The sequence below is a fragment of the Chiloscyllium plagiosum genome, chromosome 4 (genome assembly GCF_004010195.1).
Source record: "Chiloscyllium plagiosum isolate BGI_BamShark_2017 chromosome 4, ASM401019v2, whole genome shotgun sequence".
NCBI classification, from domain to species: Eukaryota; Metazoa; Chordata; class Chondrichthyes; order Orectolobiformes; family Hemiscylliidae; genus Chiloscyllium; species Chiloscyllium plagiosum.
The window spans coordinates 43,925,501-43,952,269 of NC_057713.1; the positions used below are offsets into that span (position 1 = coordinate 43,925,501).

The 26,769-nt window shown below is 39.6% G+C and overlaps 1 protein-coding gene across 1 annotated transcript in view; it reads left to right on the forward strand.

The window, feature by feature from the left end:
• The first annotated feature begins 1,349 nt into the window (after positions 1–1,349).
• pip4p2 (phosphatidylinositol-4,5-bisphosphate 4-phosphatase 2) overlaps positions 1,350–26,769 on the forward strand; it is an 87,263-nt gene continuing 61,843 nt past the window's right edge. Inside the window, exon 1 of the mRNA XM_043688103.1 lies at positions 1,350–1,522. Coding sequence (XP_043544038.1) covers positions 1,417–1,522 — 106 coding nt within the window. The 5' untranslated portion in view covers positions 1,350–1,416. The remainder of the gene's footprint in view (positions 1,523–26,769) is intronic.

Here is a 26,769-nt window from a genome sequence, read left to right on the forward strand (position 1 = left end):
TGGCTCTAACGAGCCATGAGGTTCACATTCTTAAAAACATCATTATTTTTATCACAAAGTCTGCAACAAATGTCTCCAGACCCTCCCCTCCCTGGCTCTAACGAGCCATGAGGTTCACATTCTTAAAAACATCATTATTTTTATCACAAAGTCTGCAACAAAAGGCTCCAGAGTCTCCAAAGTTTGTTGTTTTTCTCGCCCTGTAGTCTTATCAGTCAAAGGCTTTAATCTGTAACAGATGTCTCTCGAGTCGTTCCCCCATCCTGGAGTCTTATCAGTCAAGGATTCATCCTTCCCTGCCTGTGTTAATGGTTTCATCAATCAAGGGCCTGTTTGTTTTTACTCTGCTCACAAATTGTCAGCATTCTGCACAATTTAAACTAGCCTGTTTGTTTTTACTCTGCTCACAAATTGTCAGCATTCTGCACAATTTAAACTATTCTACTTTTGAGTATATAAAATGTTCTAGAAAAGAAACAAAAGTTTTGTCTTTTATTATAGATCAGTCTGTGGTCCAGGCACATCTTAAAGTTTAAACCGAAATTACCTCTCACAGTAAACATGAGTGTTCTCTTTTGAAAGCTAGCACATGGCTCTCTCCCTCTCCACTGATGCTGCCCCGAATTGCTGTTCGCAGGTTTTTCTGTTTTTATTTCAGATTTACAACATCAGTATGTTGTCTTTGCATTGTATTGTTATCACAATATAAACTGTTAAAGTTGAAGTGGAAAGTGGTGCTAACAAAACCAAAATTATTCAGGAAATCATATTGTGATGGACGGCATAAGATTGCACGTTCTGTTGTCCATTTCTGAGAAATGAACTGAAATCATGGCTTGGAGAAATCGCTTCCCCGAATCTCCAGGTAAGGAACTTCAGTTATGTGGATAGATCAGAGAAATTGAGTATTTTCTTTGGAGAAGGGAAGGTTGAGAGGCCATTAAACAGAAATATTCAAAACCATGAAGGGCGGACAGAGCAGATTGGGAAAGACTGTTTCGACAGGCAGAACAATTGAGAGTGAGGAGATGCAGATTTAATGTAATTGACAAAAGAAGTAATGGAGACAGGGAGAGAATCATTGGCATAAGTGTTCAAAATGTGGAATATGTTGCCTGAGTGTGTGGTGGGGGCAGGTTCCCTGGAGGTATTCATGACGGATGTGGATCATTATGAAAAGGAAAGGCTTGCGCAGCGCTGATAGACAGAATGGGCCGAATGGTCTCTTCCTGCAACAAATATGTGAGCTTCCCTTTTGTTCCAAGTTACACTCTTTCCCCCTGTCCATTCCTCTGATCTCTGCAAATCCTGTTCTTTTCTCCTCGTGACTTAACCAAGCTCCTCCCCGCTTGGTGAAGAGTTCCTCTCTCTCCCTCTCTGATTTCATTCTCTGCTCTGCGGCCCGGGGCTGCAGTCATGGCTGATAAAGGGCTGGATGAACGCTCTCCGCTGCTCTCAGGAAATAACTCTGGCAATGTCACTCCTACAACGCCTCTGTACGTCGAGGAACCTAGTCCTCGGGGTGAGTGCGTCTGCCTTTATTGCACAAATCTTTAAAAATACACATTTGAGAATAAAGAAGCCTTTTTTGTTGGTACTGTTGAAACCAAAAAAAAAGCACTCATAATGAAAGCTTGTGGGGTGAGGAAGCTTTCAGTTGTCTGCAAGGCCGGCTGTGGCTCGTCTGCATCAGACTGCAACAATGTCAGCAATAAGCAAAACCGTTCTTTAAAATGGGAAAGCTTTCCATGGCAGAACTGCAGGAGGGGAATACCCGCTCGATATCGTTGTGCAGCAGTTAACCCCAGCGTTGCGTTGCTGCGTACAGCGCTCACTGCAGATGTCCTGTACCGAGCCAATCTGCAGGACGTTAGGGGACAAAACCAGAAATGCAAGTCAGCGTTATCGATGTCAGCCAATGCTTTCTGGTTTTTGCATAAACGTTGTTGTGCTAACGACTGAGGCAGGGCTCTTCCAGAACTTCTTTCTTTCCATTGTGAATACGTTCGTGATGGATTTAGCACATGAATAACAGGTCTTTCTCTCTCTTCTCTCCCACCCCCCCCAAAAAAAATTACAATCTTACAAAGCAGCGTCTGAAACGTTTATGCTGTGCCCGCCCTCCCAGGGTTACAGATTAAAGGCGATTTTCGATCGTGTTGAGATTTTCAAGCATAGTCATGAGATATTTTCTGGAGAGCGACCTTGCTTGTGAAATCGTGCGCTGAATAAGACAACACAGGCTGGGGTGGGTTGCATCCATAAATAGCGTCCTTTTATTTTTATGCATACAATCTAACAGTGCATTAGAAATGTTTAGCTGTTTCTTCAGTGTGCAACGCTTCCTCTTAACTTGAAATTGCACTGTTCATTTAGAGGCTTAAACCGTGGTGAGCCAACTCAAAATGGGTAAGAATCGTTACAAACCTTGTCAGAATCTTTCTTTTTAAAAAAACGTGCATTTACATAGCGCCTTTTTAATGTAGCAAAATAACTCCACGTTCTTCATTTATAAAGAAAGTAGGAGTGCAAGAAAGGAGATATTGGAAAGAGTTCACTGAAAGGTAGATACTTGAAATCAGAGCTGTAAATGACATTGGCATGGTTGCAAAGCCGAACACAGTTGTACAGTGCGCAAGACTTTGGGACCCAAGTGAAAAATTGAGATTAAAATTGATGAACAACATAGTGAAAGGAAGTCCCATATGTGCATGAATGAAAGCTGTCTCGGACGTGATCCTTCCCTGACGGATTGTATCTTGACAGATGCCAAAGCCGAGTGGGTTGTTCTCTAATTACCCACAACACCACTCCCATTAGATTCATCACAACACTGTTAGCCAACAAGGGAAGGTATGCATAAAGGTCACAGATGACTACCTTCAGTTAACTGTAGAAGAGGTGCAACAGCTGAGTCTGTCTTTCTGCTGACTAATCTCTCATTTTTCAGTTGCTGACAGGCAGCCATTATAATACCTGCAAATATTGTTTGTGCATCATATTTTGTTTGATCACTCTGGCATGTTTTCTTCAATATAATGTTGTGGAAAGTATGATACCTTGTCATTAGGATACATTGGAAGTGCTACTTAGCATAATGGTAACACAGGCTCCCCTACATATCTTGTCACAATTTGCCTTTGGAGTTGGGGTGCTGTACATATCTACTGAAACTAAGTATTCTCCTGTAACCTGTAAATGTTGATGTGTTTGTGCTGGGGATAGAGTGCTTCTTGTGCAGTTTCATGTATTTGGTATTCCTTTATTTATGCTTTGCTTTCAAATCCCTCTAATAATGAATTTCCAATTGTGTGGGTGCAAAAATAAATAAAGACAATAGCAGAAGTGTCCATGGAATCCTGTAAGTATCTGAAAGAACAAATATGGCCTATAAATTATATTACAAATCTTCTTCCTGACCTTTTGAACTTTCTTCTGTTTGTTGCTCCATAACTAGCAACCCTAGGTGTTCACTTACATTGACGATATCGAGAAGTGATGGAAGTGAGCCTAGTGTAGTGAGCAGAAAAATGTTACTGCATTGCTTCTGCATTGTTGTTACTTTGTCTTTAAAAATAAACCTTTTATTCAGGTGTGAGCTTCCTTCAACTGTTCGCTCACTAATGGATGTTGAATGCAAAATGGCTGGAGTCATGTCTTAGTCTTTTTTTCCTGCACTATTGTCTTCCACACGTAGGTACATGAGGGTTAACAGCAAATAATCCATTCTGTTTGCGTCAGTACTAAGGAGAAGCTGCAAATGTATTGAGATTATTCTTATCCATGTTAAAGCTTATTAATGTGTTTCTCTTCATTTTTGCCCTGCATTGGAGATAAATTTCCAAAATGAAATGTCAATTATTTTGCTGACATTCTCATTTTAAATTTGTTCTTTCAATAATTATTATGCTTCCAGTGTTTTTAAATATGTAAAAAATAGTATGGACACATTTTTAAATAAATCAAGATTGTAATGGGAAGGGGAACTTAGCCTTAAGTTTGAATGGCATTCCAATCCCTGTTCTCAGAAATGTACAGAAATCTATTATTCTGCCTTCAATGTACTTGGCTGCTGAACCTCCACAGTCTGCTGATATAGAGAACCCAAAGACTTGTCATCTTCTCTGAAGAAATTCCTCTTCATCTCAGTCCTAAATGACCTACTTTTCATTTCGAGTCTGTCTGCTGGTTCTAGACACTCCATTGAGAGATAGCCTTCGTGCATCTACCTTGTCACACCTGTAAAAATATTGTATGCTGCAAAGAGAGCAGTTCTCATTGTCCTAAGCTCTAAGGAATATAGACCCAGCCTCCGAAATCTTTTCTGCCTTCCCAGGAATCACTTTGGTGAACCTTGATGCACTTCCTTTATGGCAAGCACACCCTTCCTTAAGTAAGGAATCCAAAGTGTACAGAGCACTCTAGGTATGGGGTCACCAGGATTCTAGATACTGTAATTGTTGCAAGGTTTCTTTCTTCCTTGAGCCTCAACCTCTTGCAATAAAGGCCAGCACACTTTTTGCCTTCCTAATTACTTGTTGCACCTGTGAGTTGGTTTGCAGTGACTCTTCAACAATGACATCAGTCACTTTAGGCATCAACATTTTCTAACTCTCACCATATTTTACGTTTCTGTTTTTCTTACATTTTACCTTATTGGATTCCATTAGCTATGTTCTTGCCCATTCTTCTCGATGCTGTTTTGCATCCTCAAACACTCATTACACTATAGTTTTTATCATCAGAAATGTAACACCTTGTCCCTGTGTCTAAATCGTGGATATAGATTGTGAATTATTGGGTAGGTATGATACTCTAATAGTCAGAGCCTGCCAACCTGAGAATTACCTGTTTATTCCTATTCTGTTTGCTGTCTGTCAACTTACTTGTGCTGGTGTATTACCCCCAATCCCATGTGTACTCTAATTTGTGCTCGCTAACCACTGGATGGGATCGTTTCAAAAGCCTTCTGTAAATTAAAATATGCCACCTGAACTTCTTTTTGCCTCTTGTCTGTTTTGCTATTTACATTTTCAAAAACTGAGGTAAATCAAACATGATGCCTCCGTCATATGTTCATGTTGACTCTGCCCAATCCTACTGTGATGTTCCAAGCGTCCTGTAATCGCATCCTTTATAATAGATTCTGGTAGTTCCCCCCTTTTTTATTTTAAGGCTGACAGTTCTGTTGTTCCCATTTTCTCTCCTCCTCCTCTTAAGCAGTGATGTCACATTGGCTGCCTTCCAATGTATAAGTACCAAAGATTTTGGAAGATGATGATCAACTTATTATTTCTACAGCTAACTCTTTCAGTACACGGGTGCATAACAGCAGGTGCAAAAGATTCATCGACTTTCAGCCTGGTTTTTGTTTCGCCAGTACTGCTTTCTTCATGGTACTAATTTCTTTTAGTTCAGCTTTCTTGCTAGCCCCTTGGTATTCTTGCGAGTTTTATATATCTTCCTCTGTGGAGGTGAGGATTAATCAAGGTTAGCTTTGTAATGGAGAAATCATTTCTCACAAATTTGATTGAATTTTTCAAGGAGGAGAAAGTGAGGACTGCAGATGCTAGAGATCAGAGCTGAAAATGTGTTGCTGGAAAAGCGCAGCAGGTCAGGCAGCATCCAAGGATGCTGAATTCCTGAAGAAGGGCTCTTGCCCGAAACATCGATTCTCCTGCACCTTGGATGCTGCCTGACCTGCGCTTTTCCAGCAACACATTTTCAGCTCTGAATTTTTCAAGGAGGTGACTACGTTTTGTAGATGAGGGTAGTGCAGTTGATGTCATCTGTGGACTTCAGTAAGGCTTTTGACAAGTTCTCAAATCCTCCAACCCTGGTAACATCCTTGTAAATCCTTTCTGAACCCTTTCAAGTTTCACAATATCTTTTCAATAGGAAGGAGACGCAATATTCCAACAGTGGCCTAACCAATGTCCTGCACAGTCGCAACATGACCTCCCAACTCTTGTACTTAATACTCTGACTAACAAAGGAAAGCATACCAAACGCCGCCTTCACTATCCTATCTACGTGCGACTCCACTTTCACAGAGCTATGAACCTGCACTCCAAGGTCTCTTTGTTCAGCTGCACTCCCTAGGACTTTACCATTAAGTGTATAAGTCCTGCTAAGAATTGCTTTCCCAAAATGCAGCAGCTTGCATATACCTGAATTAAACTCCATCTGCCACTTCTCAGCCCATTGGACCATCTGATCAAGATCCCTATGTAATCTGAGGAAACCTTCTTCGCTGTCCACATCCACCTCTAATTTTGGCATCATTTGCAAACTTACTAACTGAACGTCCTATATTCATATCCAAATCATGTACGTAAATGATGAAAAGTAGTGCAGCCAGCGCCGATCCTTGTAGCACTCCATTGGTCACAGGCCTCCAGTCTGAAAAACAACCGTCCACCACCACCCTCTGTCTTCCATCTTTGAGCCACTTCTGTATCCAAATGGCTAGTTCTCCCTGTATTCCATGAGCTCTAACCTTGCTACTAGTCTACCATGGGGAATCTTGTCGAATGCCTTATTGAAGTCCATATAGATCATGTCTACCACTCTGCCCTCATCAATCCTCTTTGCTACTTCTTCAAAAAACTTAATCAAGTTTGTGAGACATGATTTCCCATGCACAAAGGCATGTTGACTAGACTTTAGCACGGTCAGATTTTTTGCAAATTTGGAAAGAGTGAATAAAGTTCCTTAGAAGTGTACTTGATTGAGTTCAGTTGATTTTTCAGTATATGAAGACTGCAGAAATACTATTTGGATATTCCTCAAGCTGCTGGCACTTAGGTTATTACACTTTGTTAAAGTATCATGCTTAGAGATACATCACATTTTGGCATGAGTTATACTCACAGATAAGCGCAGACTGCTAGAGCAAATGTCGGTAGCTCTACATGGAGTATTCCTATATAGAAGTGTTCGTTGAGCAAATGTGGCAATTGGCTACATGACTGAAAACGGAGGACGCGTTGTTAACAGGTTAAATACAGGTTGTGGTCAACAGTATTGAAGAATTTTAGCAAAGAGAAACAAGGACAGTTTTGAGAAACAAGAATGTGGCACTTAGAATAAAAGAATGACCCCCTAATAACGCCTAGGACATAGTCAATTCGACGTTTTGTGTGATTCAAAATATCATTATACCACAAACTGTACCAATTAGTACAATAAAGTAATTTGAAACTAAACATATAACAGAAGATAGAGACAAACTTTGAAGAGAGGGAGTTGTATTGATCACAAGAAGTTTCAGTCCAGTGAAGAATGTCATGGTGGCAGAAACTTTCATTGTGCAGTGTTGTACAGTGGATGTATGTCTACAGTGTGTGGAATGGACAGCCCAAAGTGATACCCAGACTCTAAGTAATAAGGGTTAGCACAAAGTGGAGTGCTCAAATTCATCAAATGTTTCAGATTTGCAAATTATGCCACTAAAATCTTTAAAAAAGAGTAGTAATTCTTCATAAATCACTTTAATAGGAGCAATGTATTATCCAGTGAAAGACTTATTAAGTTGGACAACAATGGGAAAAAGTGTAAATAAAATGGGATATGAAAATGACAAAGCTTTCTATTTGGACAATCAGAATGTACCCACAGTTTTCCACTTGTTTGGTTAGGTGCCAATGTTGATGTTCTGGAACAGCTTGGCTAATGGTAAGGCAAGAGCCAAAAATATCCCATTGCCAGGAGAGGGTAACAGAACAGAATGAGATAAAGGGCATAGCTAAACGAGGTCAGGAAACATACTACATAACTAGAATATCACCAGAAATGTAAGCCAGTGGGATTGGGAAGTTTTTAGTGGCAATGGAAAAATTAGACAAATTAATAACAACAACAGTTCCAAAGCTGGATAGAGTTTGAGTTTACACAGAGGTGCCAGATAGGGACAATCAACCCTGTCTCACAGATGGATATGCATTGAAAGAATGTGTCTCCTGATGGGACTTGTGAGGCCAAAGCTAGGTTAGTGGCACAAGATTTCGAAGAAAAATTGCGGGATTGAGATATTAGTCAGTTTGCCTAGGCAGAAAAAGCCAGTTAAGATGTTTTTGCCTTTGTGAGCAACAAATACTTAGGAATATAAACCCGTTGGTATTACAGCTTCATTTAGACAGGAGAATCCCCTTTCAAGGGAAGCACCTCTTTGTCCGCCAAAAAAGCTGCCAAGCGCAGTGGAGATACCTGGAAATTAAATAAATGTGTATGTGGCCTAAATGAGTTTGGTATTTCTCAGAAATGGCTGATTTATTAAAGCTGGAGTATTTCCAGTTGAAAGCAGAGATTTTACTGGTGTAATGAGCGGCAGCTTGTAGGTGCTTTTATGGTGCATGTAAATGATTTGTTTTGTGTAGGGTGAAACCATTATCATGAATTGGCTTAAAGGAGTATTCAAAATTGGAAGTCAGGCTTCTTCTGAGCTTTTTAAGTACATGAGATTGGAAATTTGGCAGAATGGACTGAGTTCTGCTTTGTATCAGCAATTTTATTTATAAAACGTTAGCTCCTTTCCAGTTAGCCAAAGAATGGCCTCATGAAAAGTGGCAATGATTTCAAAACTGAGATGAAAGAATTACAAAGCCTCATTGGACATTGGAATTGGTTGGGCGCTCAAAGCTGATGTCAGATGCTAATTTTGAGGCTTTTGGGCTGAGCACAATAAGAGAACCCCAACTTGGAAAATATTATTCATGTGAACAAAATATTGAAAAGATTAAACCAATATTGTTTGAAATTGTCATCATGAGTAGATTCCATGATCATGAAATTTATTGGTTTTGGTGGTGCTATTATACAAATCTCTATGATGGGTTCTCAAGTGAAGAAGTGTCTATAATGTTCCTTTTGAGAGAGGGAGAGTAATGTTAGTTTTCAGCTTAGCAAGCTAAAAAGATCAGAAAATAGTAAGAAGTTAGGCAGTAGAAACTCTTGCTCTTATCGAGGCGGTAGATATGGCACTTCTTTTTTCTCAGCAAAAGAATCGGAGGGATTCTAACACTGATAGCTATTGAGTGCTACATCAATCATGGATAACAATTGGATAATGTACATTCAACAAAATGTGTGAATGAAAAAAGACTGAGGTTCGATTATTGCATTTTAAAAACAGATGGAGAAATCTCCAAATGGCAATAGGTACATATTAGCAGTCAGCTTTCTTATTGCTTTACAAAGAAAGGAACAGGCTCTAAGAATACTGAGGTGAGTGGGAGGGATATGTTTTTAAAACATTTTCTCTTTACCTTTTAAATAATATTATTACGACTCTCATCTTCCCATTTTTCATCTACCTGATCTGTTTCACAGATAAATACTGAAGCTGAGTACTTATTCACTTTCCTGTCATTTCACTGTCATGATTTTTATCCTATTTTTCTAATCAACTTGTTCAGAGATGTTACATCTTTGCAGCAGGTTATCCTATCTATCATCTGGTGTCCTTATTCCCGTCCCAGCTTCCCTTTCTTTGACTTTGTGGCAGTGGAATATTTTACTCTTTTGTTATTCTTTGCCGTTCTTAATTCTTTTTGTCTTTGCTCCCAAATCTCTCTACTTTCTCATTTATCATTGTCTCCCCTGCTATCCACCTTCAGCATCATTCTTTACCTTTGTTTATTCCGAATGTCTTTATTCCATCATGTTGGTTTCTTAAAGTGTTTGTTTCTATTTTAAGCAGAATATATTTTCATGGCCTTTATTGAATACAGCTTAATTTTATTTTGCTGCAACTTTGCATTGTTGGTTTGATAAGTTGGTTTGATTTCATTTTTCTTATTGTTTTAGCTCCTCAACATCTGCTTTCTCCCATTGATTACCCTGATTGTCTTTGTGTGCTCATTTCCGACAAATCTGTTGTGATAAAACAAATTAATTGAGGTGTTTTTTTTTTACTGAGATGTTCCCTCACTTTTATGTGACCTGGCTTATTCCTCATTTCTAGATCCAGTAGTAAATCTTCCATAGTTAGGCAAGTGCTCCGAATGTACCTCCGCAACAAAAAGATTCTCTTAAATTTTGCCAGACCAAACTGTGAACTAAATTGAGTTAGAGTAAATGTCTTCAAAGGGGACCAGACATAGTATAAGTGCATGTCTTATTGCAAAATATTTTCAAGTAATTAAAAACAGATGGGAAATACTATTAAGTTATGTAGATCTTTAAAGAAAGTCAATTTCCATTCAATTTTATAACTCGTTCATTGTTATACAGCTATAACTTTTTTATAAGAGTTTCATCAGACATTTCTATCCATCGAGTTGCATCCAGTTTGTATCGGAGGTTAGAGCAGCATTGAGATAAACCTCATCACAGACTCTCAGAATTATCCCAACAGAAGGAAGCTATTCAGCCCTTTGTGTGCACCAGTCTCGGAAGCAGTTTACTTCCTGCCCTCTTAGATAACAATCCAATTCCCTCTTGAACGCCTCAATTGAAACTGCTTCCATCACAATGTCAGGCAGTTTCAGATCCTAACCACTTGCTGTCTGAAAACATTTCCCTTGTGTCACCATTGCTGTTTTGTCAATTACCTTAAATCTATTTCCTCTTGTTCTCAATCCTGATAGCAACGGAAACAGTTCCTCTCAATCCACTCCATCAAGAGCCCTCATAATCTTGAACCCCTCTATCAAATCTCTTCTCAACCTTCACTTCTCCGAAAGGAACAGTTCCAACCCCTCTAATCTACTATATAATTAAAAATCTCATCCCTGGGACAATTCTTGTGTATCTTTTGTGCATTCTCTCCAATACTTTCAAATCCTTCCTAAAGTGTGGAACCAAAGCTGGACACACTGCTCACGAATAAATTAGTTGCACTGACTTGGAACTTAACACCTGTTCAGATTTTGGATAGGTAGCCGGAGTTCCTGTTGGAAGTAAGTAGGATTATATGCACACTGGAGTCAGATGGCATAGTAACTAACTTCAAAGCATTCTCATTTTTGCTGTTGTTGCTGTTACAAGTTCTTCATTCTACCTACCAAATATGGAAAATAAATATTGAGAAATGGGAATTTATATTATTGAATTGATCCTTAATTTATAATAAGAAAAACCTGTGATGGTCTGAAGACTGAAACACTTGCTTTGAAAAGAAAGGTATTTGTGAGAAAACATTTTAGTGAATACAGCATAGGAGATGAGCAGCAATGAACATCAACAAGGTAAAAGACAGAAAATAGTGCACACTTTTTTCAAGGAGGTTATGCAAGAGGAAGAATTGACAGTGAATTAAGCAAAACACAAAAAGAAATGTGATTCCAGCTGATTGTAACACTGGGCACAGATCCCAGAATGAAATCTGGCTTGATAGATCATAAGTTTAACTTTTGTAGTTGGTTAATGTGGGTCATGCACAGATACTTTCACATAAGGCTGAAACTGTCCTTTGGCAAGAGAACATTAGTTTATCTCAGAAAGGGGAAAAATGTTGTATAAATGGTAGTTGAGAAAGAGCTCCATGCAAGTAGAAAATAAAATTTGAGCCAATATCCATTACAGATGCATAGCTTCCAGAGAACTATCATCTTATCTCGACTGTTTAATTTCTTTCTTAATTGACTCTTTTCAGGTCTCCTTCTCTGGTTGAGGCAGATTAACAATTTCTTTCCTGGTGTGAACAGTTTTCTTTCTAAGTCAGTTGGCCTAAACATGTCTTCAGGTCTGACAACTTGAAGACTTCTATACCAACTCCTTCAGCTTGGAAGCTTCACAAATTTAAAGAAACAAAATAACCTTTCTCTTCTGAAATAAAACCTGAACTCCTGCAAGGAGTAAGCTGTAGTCCTTTCTGAACTGAATTTCTGATATTTTTGAAGTTATGTCTAAAGCAAAACCTAGTTACCTAAGATCTGTTTTTCCTAAATGCAGCAGTAAATTTTCAATCTATTAACCCCACAGATATCCAGCAAGTCACTTAACTGAAGTTACATTGCCTTGGAAACTCTTTACTTCAGTTGTACCTGTTACTGCCTGGTTTTTCTTTTTAAAACAGAAAAGCACCGATCTATTTCTCTTTAAAATTCAAAGTCCAAATAATGCTAAATATTGCTCCCATTTTATCACAGAAAATACTGCTGATTTGAAATCAAAACAAAAAAATAATCTGGTGAAAGTCATCAGTTGGTATCTGGAGGAAATAAGAATAGAGTTAACATTTCCAGTCCAAAAAATTTTCAAAGAACTGAAAGAACTGTGGATGCTGGAAATCTAAAGCCAAAACAGAAATTGCTGGATAAACTCAGCATTTGTGGAGAGAAAGCTGAGTTAACGTTTCAGGTCCAGTGACCCTTGCTTAGAACCTCCGATCCTTCTTCAAAAGTTATATTTTGCATGTGGTTTCTGATGGAAGGTCATTTTGTCTAACATTAGTCATGCCTAGTCTTCTGTGTTTCCAGACATTTCTGCAGGATTTTGCTATGAGCTGGTTTTGGTATTCATTTTCACAATAGTTGCTTGTAAATTTGGGTGCGAAAGCTTTCCAATTTCATCTTCATGTTACCATATCTCTTATACAAAAGGCTCCAGTAGTAGGAACTGCCCAATTTCTTTGTGTCGAATGTTTGCTATCCTCCCTTTTAATGTCACTGCTCCAAGCCCTTCAGAATCAGCTGCCTTGAAGGATTTTATGTTCCCAGATCAGAACAATGGAATGTTTTATGCAGGCAGTCAGCATCTTAATTTTTATGAGGCCTGATATTGAAATAGCTCAGGGTCTTAAAGCAACCTGTTTGGTCAGACAAAAGCAACTAATTAATCCACCCAATTAAGGCAATATATGAAAATTGTACTATTTTTGCTGATTACGTTTTGCAAATGGTGATCTGATTTTTGAGTATTGATATTGAATTGATTTCAGTCAAACAAAGTATATGTTAAACACTCTGTTTATGTTGTGCCTTTAACAAGCATCAAAAGGTACTCAACAGAGGAGTTCTGAGACAAATATGGACAGTCAGCCAAAGAGGGAGATAACAGTGTTGTCCAAAAAAAAGTTAACAGAACCCAAAAGAGGACAGGGAGATGGTGAGGTGGAAAGATTCAGGGAGGGAATTTCAGAACCTGAGTGAGTAATTTCAGTGCTCTGTTCTCCTACAGCAGAGTTAGTCTTGATAGGAGTATGGGTTGGATATTAACCAGTATTGCAATCTTGTAGCCCTATCTGGTAAACCACATTCCTTTGAGATTTCCTTCCTGTTACTGCCTTTCTAAGTCAGTCATTGAATTTCTGGTAAGAAGCTTGTAAGTGGTAATGCCACAATTGTGAATCTGTTGACTTGAAAATTACTGCATATCAACTTGAAGTATGTTAACAGCTGCTGTTAGCATGTGTATTATATAAACATCCCATATGTCAGTGTTCTATAAAAAGTTATTAAAGTGGTTCTAAGGTCATCATCAAATCTTGCTCAAATTCAGTTGCAGTTATGTTGTAACCTTTTACCTCCTTATGATCACTCCTTTCAATGAACTTTTTTTTTGTTCAGTAACTTACTTAATTGTTCCTTTTATAAATTAAATTCCAGAAGCCTAAAACATTTCCATTGCCCACCTGTATACTTTTTCATGTGTTTTACAGGTATTTTTATGATTTGGCAACCATAATTGCAACATTATTCCATATGGTGTCCAACAAAGACTGTTGATGACAGTTGTACCTTGTATCTGTCTCTTGTTAAATCCTGATGAAGGGCTTTTGCCCGAAACGTCGATTTCGCTGCTCCTTGGATGCTGCCTGAACTGCTGTGCTCTTCCAGCACCACTAATCCAGAATCTGGTTTCCAGCATCTGCAGTCATTGTTTTTATCTTGTTAAATCAACCTATGCTGGAAATTGTAATTAGAATATTTGTCTCCATCAGTCATGCTGTATTGTTGTTGTGCTTAAAGTAGGAAGAATATTTCTCTTGCTGCCCTTGCCATAAGCTAGTGTTTTTACAACCAGAAATATTGAGTAGCATTTGCTCGCAATTGACTTAGTTTTTTACTTGTCAATGAGGTTGAGGTCATTGTCTGGTGATTGTAACAAAAATGAAAGATCTTTGTCCAAGATTTAGTTTTAAATTTATCATGGATTTATATTCAGAGGTCATAAACCAGCTTAACTTGAACAATTAATTTGACTGGACCAAGTGGCCACAGGAACATCAAACTTATTCATCCTGGTACAAATATTTCTTAATATTTTTTCAAAGGAGTTCTGCAACATTTTAGAACTAAATAACTCTCATATTCATTTTATTCACAGTCTTTTTTGAATGGTATTTACCAAGCTGTAAATTTTCAAATCAGTCTAAAGTCTGCCAGGCAATATAGACAAGCAGGATACCTTCTAGAGTGGTGCTGGAATAGCAGGTCAGGCAGCATCCGAGGAGCAGGAAAATCGGGCCTGCCCAGTTGAGGAAAAGAGCTCCTGCTCCTCGGATGCTGCCTGACCTGCTGTACTTTGCCAGCACCACTCTAAGTTTGACTCTGATCTTCAGAATCTGCAGTCCTCACTTTCGCCTAGGATACCTTCTGTAGATAGTGGCAAAGGGAGATATCTATATAAGTATATAACTTGTGTAATAACAGTGATTAGACCTCAAAAGTAATTGTTTTGGTGAAGTAATCAGATGGCGACAAAACAAACTACACACAGGAGGTGGAAGACTTGGAAAAATGGTGCACTGAGAACAACCTAGCTCTCAATGCCAGCAAAACCAAGGAAATCATTATTGACTTTTGGCAATATATTCCTTATGCCCCTACACATTAACAGCACAGAGGTGGAACAAGGGGAGAGTGTCAAGCTCCTGGGAGTGGTCATCCACAACAAGATTCCTTGGTCTCTTCATGTGGATGCACTGTCTCTTCCTCCTCAGGCAGCTGAGAAAATTTGGCATGATGGTGAATACCCTTGCCAACTTTCATAGTGCGCTATTGCGAGCATTCTGTCTGGATGTATCACTGCCTGGTATGGAAACTGTACCATTCAAGATCGGAGACGGTTACAGAGAGTGGTGAACGCGGCCTGGACAATCACAAAGGCCAACCTCCCATCTATAGAATCCATCTAACAGGCCCACTGTCAAGGAAAGCCGCCAGCATTCTCAAAGATCCATCCCACCCTGGCAATGTTTTTCTACAACTTCTACCATCGGGGAGAAGGTACAGAAGCCAGAGCACACGCACCAGCCAGTTTCGAAACAGTTTCTACCTTCTTGTTGTTAGAGTACTGAATGGACACTCAAACGCTTAACATTTGCCTGTATCTGTATTTTATTTTGCCGTTGTTTACCAATTATTTACTTATCTATGCTCTTTAACTCTGTGATCTGCCTGTATTACTCGCAAGACAAAGCTTTTCACTGTGCCTCCGTACACGTGACAATAAATTCAATTCAATTTTCGGTTGTGAAGTGCTTTTGGATATGTTGATGACATAAGTGGTTATACTAAGTGAAGGGTCCTTTATGTATTGCATCATTTTCAAGCAATTTATTGATTCTGTCGTATTTTAAAGTGCATGTTATGTTATTGATGCTATTTGCTGACTCTTCTATTGCCAAATTTATTTGATTAGCCATTGAAGCCTCAGCCATGATGTAATGTACTGTGTATTCCAAGATCATTGAAGATCATGTGGAAGTGTGATGTGAAACCAGTGCTGTGTTTTTTTACTCCTGCACATGCTATGTAGTTACCTAGATATCCAGTTTAGGTAAGTAAATGCCCTTAGGCCACAAAAATGTAGCTGACTAAAACAAGGTCGTGTAATGTAACTAGCGCAGTGCTTCCCAGCCTTTTTCTCAAGGTGACCCCATTTTGGTTCTCAATAGTGTCGACAGACCAGACCTGTGAGAGCAGTGTATGGAGGAATATGTGAGAGACGACAGGGAAGGGAGTAGCCTTGGCAGAGGAGGTTGGAAATACCCGAGAGAGGAGGAGATTAAGGAGAGAGGGTAAGAGCAGTGACAGGAAAACTGTCTAATCTGTGTAGATTTTACCTTCCTATTAGATTTTTGAGAATAGCATTAGGGCCTACGCCATCAGGTGCTTGGGCCACACCCACTGCTAAGTAAAAAGCTGAGATTTAGAAAGCTTTATATCTATTAGCTTTTGGTTGGAGCTTCAAAGTTGCCATTGCTGCATCTGAGCTTATGTTCAAAACATTATTGGCTGCCAATCCTATTAGAGGTTATAATCGACTGTATGGGAAGCCCAGTATTTCTGCATATTACCTGGCTGACATTCATGTGCTGCATTCCCACTGCAGCTGTTTTGTTTGGATGAGGTTTTAAACTGAGGTCTTGTAAGCCTATTCAGATTAAAATACCCTTTGCCAAGATTGCGTGAACAGCTGAGAAATTTCCCAGTGTCCTGGCCAATATTTCTTAGTGAACCAGTGCAACTCTTTTTTTAAAAAAAAGGCCAATCCTCTTATACCAAACCTGCTTGGTGTGGGAAAAGGTTAAAGCTAACTTCAGCACTTAAAACTCTCAATACAGAGACAGTTTACAGGATCAGGAGGGCTTCCTGAAAGCTCAGTTTCTCCTTTTACTTAACCTGATTGGAAAGTGGAAGGGGTGAAGAAATTGACATAGCAATGCTTCACCATTCCAGCTGGAGCAGTTAATGTGATTTCATAGTGAACAAAAGGTAGAGGCAGAATTCCAGAGGTGTTCTCCTGATGTTTTGAGGTTACAAATGATCCATTGCTGCTTGCTTTTGTACAGGGTCCCTTGCTGTGTTTTGTGTACATTAATGATGTCAGCTATGATCAGCAAGGTCACTGACAACACAAAAATTGGTGATGTGGTAAATAGTGAGGAAGAAAGCCTTAGAATAAAGGATGACATAGATCAGTGCAAATGGAATTTCATCCTGAAAGGTGTGATATAACAAGGTAATGGAGTACATGTTGAATGTAAGACCCTAGAAAGTACAAATGATCAGAGAGACTGGTGTGTGCAGGTCCATAGATCCTTGAAGGCAGCAGGACCGGTAGATAAGGTGGTCAAGGAATGTGAGGTGTACTATCTTTAATAGTCAAGATATTGAATGCAAGAGCAGGGAGTTTATGATGGAACGCAACATTATTAAGACCACAGCTGGAGTACTAAAAAAAGTTCTGGTCATCACAGTACAGGAAGGATGTGATTGCGAGAGAAGAGTGCAGAAAGAGTTCACCAGGGGATGTTGCCTGGGCTGGAGCATTCCAGCAATGAATAGAGACTGGAGAGGCTGGTGTTGTTTTCCTTCAAGCAGAGAAGGTTAAGGGGAGTTCAGATTGAGATGTGCACAGTTCTGACGGGCATCAATAGGGGAGATAGGGAGAGAGTTTTCCCATCAATAGACAGGTCAATACATAAGGGCACGGTTTTAAGTTAAGCAGCAGGACACTTACAGGGGATTTGAAGAAAATTCTTTTCACCCAGAGAGTCATAAGTGTCTGGATCTCACTGCCTGAAATAGTGGTAGAGACAGGAACCCTCAAGCCATTTAAAGAAAGTATTTAGATGAGCAGTTGGAATGCTGTAGCATACTATGGGCCAAATGCTGGAAAGTTGGATTCGAGTAGATGGATGTTTGATGACTGGGAAGGACAAAATGGACTGAAGGGCCTCTTCCCCCCCCTGTAAAAACTCTGACTCTAACAAAGCAGCGGCAAGTTATAGTTAGTGGTTTCTGGACCATTTCCAGCAGGCTAGTTAAACATGACCTTCCTTTTCTGAAATCATGCTGCCTGCTCTGGAGCAATTTGCTTTTTGACATGTTCACTAACTGGGTGTCTGAAAGTTAGGTCGTACAGTACTAAACGTATGGTTTCATTGGCTGAAAGTTCCATATTCTGTGGCAATATGTCATTACATGGATAATGTTTCACCTACAATTCCACCTCTTCCACCTACAATTTTCATGAAATTAATGAATGAAAGGGTTAGATACTGGAAACAGGATTTTTCCTATCCAGGGAATGAACAGCTTTCCAATGAGACTGATATTATCATAGAGACATGATTTCTTTTTGAGCCTGAAAGCTGGCCTCCGGTTCAGATAACCGGGTGTTTCCAGTATAAAATGAACACCCTTCAGATGAAGAGTTCCCATTGTGAGCATAGATTTTGCCCCATTAAGAGCATTAGTCATTTTGTTAAAAATGCACTTTCTTGCATAACATTGGATTGACAAATCTGCATTTGATCTGTACTGGTTGAACATCTCTCATGTTGTGATACAGGAAAGATGCTCTGTAGCTACACTTTCATGTCTTGTTGTTCCATTCTTCTCTGTTTGCAATGAACGTGCAATTTGTACCTCAGTTGCTAATTTGGGTATCTTGTGAGAGGAGCCTTCATCAGGCTTAGTAGACTCGATGTAACATCTGTCATTGCCTTCTTTGACCTCCCAAGAGTTGGTGCAGTGCGGAAGCAAATGCTGGACTCTGGAGATTGGCATTTGCTAAATAAACAAAAATATATGTGTGATCATTTCCATGCCAATGTGGTTGATTCAGTTCAAGAGAGTATATGAAACAGTACGTCAGAAACAACATCAGACGTATGTTAAAATGAGGCACAAGTCTGTTGAGACTACATCACAATGTTGGGTTTATTCTGAATGCCAAAAGCAACAGGTTTTCTGCACAGCCCGAGCTCCGTCAGCCAGTGGGTTAAGGTTCTCTAGCTCTATCTCCTTATCTTCAAGTTTTACATGTTGATGGATAATCAGGCAATTCATGAAAAGAGTTAGATTGATAAACTTTTTGATTCTGAACTTTGGGGAACAGATATCAATACAGAAGATAAAGGTGCAGTGTTGGTAAATACCCCAAAGTGTTAAATAGTTTGATGCTTCTCCTGAGATCCTTACTATGCTGAGTGCCATTGTTCAGCTAGATCAACTCCTTTAATATGACAAGAAGTGAATGAATACACTCGACAGTTAAAGAAAATGGATCTTGATCATATCCTGACAATAATGCTGTAGATATTGTTCATTAATCTGCAAAACAACAGAAGGAGTAATCAAAGAATGTTTTCAAATGGGAGGGGACCAATAGGAGATGATTGTACATTGGTACCAAAGACATAGGAAGGGAAAAGGATGAGATTCTGTAGGGAGAATATAGAAGTTAGGCAGGAATTTAAAAAGGAGGTCATTGAGGATAGTAATACCTGCATTACTCCTGGAGCTACAAGCTAGTGAGGGTAGGAATAGGAGGATAGAGCAGATGAATGCATGGCTGAGAAGCTGGTGTATGAGAGAAGGATTCACATTTGTGGATCATTGGAATCTCTTTTGGGGTAGAAGTGACCTGTACATGAAGGATGGATTGCATCTGAATTGGAAGGGGGCTAATACACTGGCAGGGAGATTTGCTAGAGCTGCTCGGGAGGTAGTGAGGAAAGAGATAAATTTAAAACTAGTACAGTTGAGAACAGAAGCGAGTCAAACAGTCAGGGCAGGCAGGGACAAAGCAGAGAACAAGATAGGACTGATAAATCAAACTGCATTTATTTCAATGCAAGAGGCCTAACCGGGAACTCGGGGCATGGTTAGGAACATGGGACTGAGCTATCATAGCAGTTACAGAAACATGGCTCCGGGATGGACAGGATTGGCAGCTTAATGTTCCAGGATACAAATACTACAGGAAGGATAGGGAGGCAAGAGAGGAGGGGAGTGGCATTTTTGATAAGCGATTGCATTACAGCTGTACTGAGGGAGGATATTCCCGGAAATACATCCAGGGATGTTATTTGGGTGGAGCTGAGAAATAAGAAAGAGATTATCACCTTATTGGAATTGTATTAAAGACCCCTAATAGTCAGTGGGAAATTGAGAAACAATTTTGAAGGAGACTTTAGTTATCTGTAAGAATAATGGGGTGGTTATGGTAGGGGATTTTAACTTTCGAAGCATAGGCTGGGACAGCCATGATGTTAAGGGTTTTGATGGAGAGGAATTTAAAAGTGTACAAGAAAATTTTCTAGTTCGGTATGTGGATGCACCGACTCAAGAAGGTGCAAAACCTGACCTACTCTTGGGAAATAAGGCAGAGTAAGGGACTGAGGTGTCAGTGGGGGAGCACTTTGGGGCCAGCGACCATAATTCTGTTAGTTTTAAAATAGTGATGGAAAAGGATAGACCAGATCTAACAGTTGAGGTTCTAAATTGGAGGAAAGCTAATTTTGATGATATACTTAAGAGGGAAATCAGGAGGGCAAAAAAGGGACATAGCTTTGGCAAATAGAATTAAGGAGAATCCAAAGGGGTTTTATCATCACATTAAGGACAAAAAGGTAACTAAGGAGAGAATAGGGTCCCTCAAAGATCAGCAAGGCGGCCTTTGTGTAGAGCCGCAGAAAATGGGGGAGATACTAAACGAGTATTTTGCATCAGTGTTTACTGTGAAGAAAGACATTGAAGATATAGAGTGTAGGGAAATAGATGGTGACATCTTGAAAATGTCCATATTACAGAGGAGGAAGTGCTGGATGTCTTGAAACGCTAAAAGTCGATAACTCCCCAGGAACTGATCAGGTGTACCAGAGAACTCCATGGGAAGCTATGGAAGTGATTGCTGGGGCCCTTGCTGAGATATATGTATCAACGATTGTCACAGGTGAGGAGCTGGAAGTCTGGAGTTTGGCTAACATGGTGCCACTGCTTAAGAAAGACGGTAAGGGAAAGCCAGGGAACTATAGAGAGTTGAGCCTGATGTCAGTGGTGGACAAGTTGTTGGAGGGAATCCTGAGGGACAGGGTTTACACATATTTGGAAAGGCAAGGACAGATTAGGGATAGTCAGTATTGGTTTTGTGCATGGGAAATCATGTCTCACGAACGTGATTGAGTTTTTAGAAGTAGTAACAAAAAAGATTAATGAAGGCAGAGCAGTGGACATGATCTGTATGGATTTCAGTAAGGTATTCGATAAGGTTCCCCGTGGGACACTGGTTAGCAAGGTTCAAGCTCATGGAATAAAGGGAGATTAGCCATTTGAAAACAGAACTGGTTCAAAGTTAGAAGACAGGGTGGTGGAGGGTTCTTTTTCAGACTGGAGGTCTGTGACCAGTGGAGTGCCACAAGGATCAGTGCTGGGTTCACTACTTTTTGTCATTTATCTAAATGATTTGGATGTGAACGTAGGAGACATCGTTAGTAAGTTTACAGGTGACACCAAAATTGGAGGTGTAGTGGACAGCGAAGAAGGTTACCTCCGATTACAATGGGATCTTGTTTAGATGGACCAATAGGCTGAGGAGTAGCAGATGGAGTTTAATTTAAATAAATGCGAGGCGCTACATTTTGGGAACACAAATCTTAGCAGAACTTATACATTTAATTGTAAGATCCTAGGGACTGTTGATCAACAAAGAGACCTTGGAGTGAAGGTTCATAGCTCCTTGAAAGTAGAGTCACAGGTAGATAGGATAGTGAAGAAGGCGTTTGGTATGCTTTCCTTTATTGGTCAGAGTATTGAGTACAGGAGTTGGGAGATCATGTCGTGGCTGTACATGACATTGGTTAGGCCGCTTATGGAATATTGCTTGCAGTTCGGAAGGATATTGTGAAACATGAAAGGGTTCAGAAAGGATTTACAAGGATTTTGCCAGGATTGGAGGATTTGAGCTAAAGGGAGAGGCTGAACAGGCTGGGGCTGTTTTCCCTGGAGGATCGTAGGCTGATGAGTGACCTTATAGAGGTTTACAAAATCATGTGGGGCATGGATAGGGTAAGTAGACAAAGACTTTTCTCCCTGGGTTGGGGGAGTCCAGATCTAGAGGGCATAGGTTTAGGGTGAGAGAGGAAAGATATAAAAGAGACCTGGGGGCAACTTTTTCACGCAGAGGATGGTGCGTGTGTGGAATGAGTTTCCAGAGGATGTGGTGGAGGCTGGTACATTTACAACATTTTATAAGGTATCTGGATGGGTATATGAATAGGAAGGGTTTGGACGGATGTGGGCCAAGTGTTGGAAAATGGTACTAGATTATGATGGGGATATCTGTTCGGCATGGAGTGACGTGCTGAGCTGGACGTGCTGTACATCTCTTTGACTGTATGATTCTAAATTGTGCTGAGAAGCAATCACCAATTATCTTTGGATGGCCGTTCAGGTAACACTGACCTATTCTGCCCTAGATTTAAGGTGTTGGCCATAACTTAGATCTGACCATGAGCTCAAGTTAAAATGAGAAACATAGTTTATCAAGAATGCCTCCGAGGCCATTGCTGGCTAAGGAAAGACCTTACAGTGACTAAAATCCAACTTGACATGAAGAAGATGATTGTAACTGCGAGATAGAAATCTTTGAAACACCAGGACTCTTTGCCATCCCACATGCTGGCCTGTGGCCCACCTCTTGGACTTAGCTGACCAATATGAATGACTTAGTTGAAGGATCTGAATGAATGAAAGCAAATTTTGCCAATGACGCCAAGAGAGATAAAGTGGGTACAAAAGGATACAGATTGGTGAAGTGAATGAGGAAAAATTTGACAGATGGAATGTGATGTGAGAAAATGTGAACTTTTCCACTTTGGCAGAAAAATAGGAAAGCAATATACAATTTAATGGGGAAAGACTGCAGAACATAAAGTAACTCCACTGGTACAGCAAGTGGTTAGGAAACTAGATGGAACATTGGCATTATTGCAAGGGGAAAGGAGTATAAGCGTACAGACATTTTGCTTGACTTGTGCAGGGTGTTGGTGAGACTGTATCTGGTTTACAGTGTACAACTTTGGTTTCCTGAAGCAAGGATATAATTGTATTAGGAGCAGTTCAGAGGAGGCTCCCACAACTTACTCTTGGCTTGAAGAGTATAGTATACCTTAGAAAGAAGGGTTGACCAGATTGGGTCTGCATCCGCTGGAATTTCAAAGAATCAGAGATGATCTTCTTGAAACATAGCAAATTCTGAGGGATTTTAGTAAATTTCGCCTCTCATCATTCTAAACTTCAGACAACACATGCTTAGTTTGTCCAACCTCTTCATAAGGTAAGCCTCCCATCCTGGGAACATGTCTGGTGAACCTTGGTTTCAGACCCTTTATGGCGATAATATCCTTCCTGGGATAAGGAGGCCAAAACTATAGGTCCAATTCATATAGCTCCTATCCATTGAAGCAAGATTTCACCACTCTCGCACTCTCTTCCTCAAGCAATAAAGGCTAACATTCCGTTAGTCTTCCTCATAGCTCCTGAACCCACCTGCTCATTGACAAAGACATTGACGTCCTTTTGTACATCTACGCTTTCCAACTTCTCTCCATTTAAGAAATACTCTGCAAATCTGTTTTAGCTATCAAAATGGATAACCTCACATTTTTCCACATTTTATTTTATCTCTTATGTTCTTGTCCATTCACTAAGTCTGTTCATGGCCTTCTCAAAATATTTTGTACCTTCCTCAGCATTCACATTTGCTGCTTAGTTTTGTATCATTTACAAATTTGGAAATATTACATTACCCTCTTTGAACCACCACCCCCCCCCCCCCCCCCCCCCCCAAAAAATCATCGTATATAGTGTGAACAGCTTGGTTCCAAGGATTGATTGTTGCGGTGTCCCCCTCGTCACAGCCTGTCAATATAAGAGTGACTCATAGATTCATATTGTTTTCTGTCGGTTCGCAAATCATTAATCCCAACCAGTACACTGTTTTCTATCCCATACGCTTTAGGTTTTTTCTAAACAGCCTCCTGTGAGGAACTTGTCAAAACCCTTCTGAAAGTCCAAAAGTACTACATCCATAACATTTACTTTATCAAAGTTATTAGTAACATTCTCAAAAAAACAATGCCCAGCAAGATTTTCAAAGACAATTTTCCATGTGCCAATCCATGCTGTGTACACCAAATCAGATCATTTTTATCGAAATCCATTTATGATATCCTTTCAGATTGCTTTTAGAACTTTCCCTACTACTGATGGGTCTGCACATCCCTTTTCTTATCCCTTGCTCTTTTATTAAATAGTAGAGTGACAATTGCAAGCTTCTAATTTGCAGTAATTGTTCCAGAATTGAGGAATTTTGGTAGGCAATTACCAATGCATCGATGATCTCTATAGACAGTTCCTTCAAAGCCCTGGGATGTAGAGTAGTAGGTCCTGGGGACTTGTCAACTTTTAGCTCCATTAATTTCTCTAGTACAGCCTCCTAATTTCCTTCAACTCGTCATTCTCTCTATTCACTTAGATCTCTAATTGTGGGAGATTTCTCACATTTCCTCTGTGAAAACAGATAAAATAATAATTTAGCTTCTCTGCCATTTGTCTATTTTCCAATTGTAAATTCTCCTAACTGAGATTTTAATGGACCAGCATTTGTCTTAGCCAAACATTTCCTTTTTAGGTAACTGTAAAAGTTTTTACAGTCCATTTTTGCTTTTTGGGAAATTGCATTCTTTTGCCATTTTGAACCTTGAAGAAATGTTTAGTTGCTGGAGGCCTTGAAATAATCCTAATTTAAAGACTGTCCATTGCCTGTATACAATCATGTCTTTTAATGTATTTTCCTAATCCAGCTCAGCCAATTTATGCCTCATACCTTCACAATTTCCCTCATTCAAATTTAACAGCTCTGCTTTAGATTGAGCTATGTCACTTTCAAACATAACGTGATGCTTTATCATATTGTGGTCACTCATCCCTAAAGATTCTTTTACAATTTTATTCATAGTCTTCTTTTCATCTCTGATACTGGATTTAAAATAGCCTATCCCCTATTCAGCTCAACACCATCCAGCTGAAGAAAACCATCCCTCAGACACTCCTGAAACTTGTCCACCACAGCTTTAGTTTCCCCAGTCCCTATACATTTTGAAGTCCTCATGATATATGTTTCTCTACTCTTTTGATGTATACAATGCCCACTCTACCACTCTAGACATAATTCCATCCAATGCCTGCTGTCCCTTGCTGTTTCTGAGCTCCACCTAAACAAATTCTACATATTGTTCCAATCTGAGACCCTCCTTTACCTATGCACTGATCCGATCCCTGAAGATTAGTGCAATTCCACCTCCTTATCTGTCCTTCCTATATGTTGAATATTCACTCTGCAAACCCGGTTGCCATGCTGCTATGTTTCTGTAAAGGCAATTATATCATAACCATTTAATTCTACTGGTGACTTTAGATCATTCATTTTATTGTAAGTGATAGGAGCATTTGGATAGAGTGCCCCTAACTTTGTCTTTTTGACATAACTCCTCTTTTTAGGCACTCTAAGCTCATCCCTTTTTTTTCTCCTGTCTCTCATCTACCTCAGAGCTTTCCTTTATTCTTATTACCAGCTTAACTTGCTTCTAATCTATTATTCCCTGCCCCCCCACCCCCAAAACTCCATATGCTCTAATTTTGTTTACTGACTTCTTTAAACTTATTGTGTGTTGTCTAAATATACTACATGTTCCCCTTTATCTATTTTGCTCGTTATATCCTCCAGGTTTGTCAAATATTTATATCTGATTCTGCCCAAATAAAAACACAAAAAAGAAGGAACTCAGGAGGTCAGGCAGCACTTGTGAAGACAGAAATCAAGTTAATGTTTCAAATCCAAAGATTACTTTGGAAATGAAGGAGGTTGTATGATGCTTAGTTCTGTCATTAAGTGTGCTGTTATCACCTTGTTTTAGTATAGTTTGTACCATATTTTTTACTACTGATATTATGTTTATGGATCTTTAATTCCCCACTTTCTCTTTCTTTTCTTCCATATAAGTGGGGTTACCTTTGTAATTACACTGAACTTTGGTAAGACCGCACTTGGAGTACTGTGGGTAGCTTAGGTCTTCTTAGCTAAGGAAAAATATACTTGCTATAGAGAGAGTGCAGCAAAGGGTTGCCAAGCTAATTCCTGAATGGAGAGATTGTCAAATGAGGAAAGTTTAACTGGACTGTGCCTATATTCTGTGAAGTTTAGAAGAATGAGTGACCTCACTCAAATGTACAACATTCTTACAGGGATTGACTGAGTACAAGCAGGAAGGATATTTTCTCTTGTTAGCTAGGCTAAAGCCATGAAATAAAATCAAGAACTGTGGATGCTGGAAATCTGAAACAAAAACAGAAATTGCTAGAGAAACTCAACATATCTGGTAGTATGTGTGGAGAGAAAGCAGAGTTAAAGTTGCAGGCCCAGTGACCCTCCTTCAGAACAGGGTAACCAAGGGACACTGTTTTAGAATAAGAGGCCATTTTTGAACTGAGATGAAGAAAAATGTTTTTCAAGGTAAAGGATGAATCTTTGCAGTTCTCTGCCTCAGAGGTCTCTATAAGCTTCAATCATTGAATATGTTGAAGATTTCTAAATACTCAAAATATGAAGAAATACAGAGTGCAGGAAATGGTGCTGAAGTAGATGATCAGCCATGATTTTATCGAATGGTGGAGCAGGCTGGAAGGACTGTGTGTGATCTGATGTTCTTAAATTCCTTTGCTGTTACTACATCAAAATCCTGGAACTCCCTCGCTAATGGCCTTGTGGATCTTCCTTCAGAATTTGGACCAGAAAGTGGTTCATGAAGGAGCAGGTCTCAAAAAGCTAGGGCTTCCAAGTAAACCTGTTGGACGAGAACCTGTATTGTGTGATTTTTTTTAACATAGTTCATGAAAGTAGCTCACTACCACCTTCTTGAGGGCAATTCAGCACAAGCAGCTGTGGCCTTGCTGGTGATGCTAACATGATACAAAAGAAAATAGAGCACCCTAGTTTTCTCAACTTATATTGATCATTACACTTTGAGAG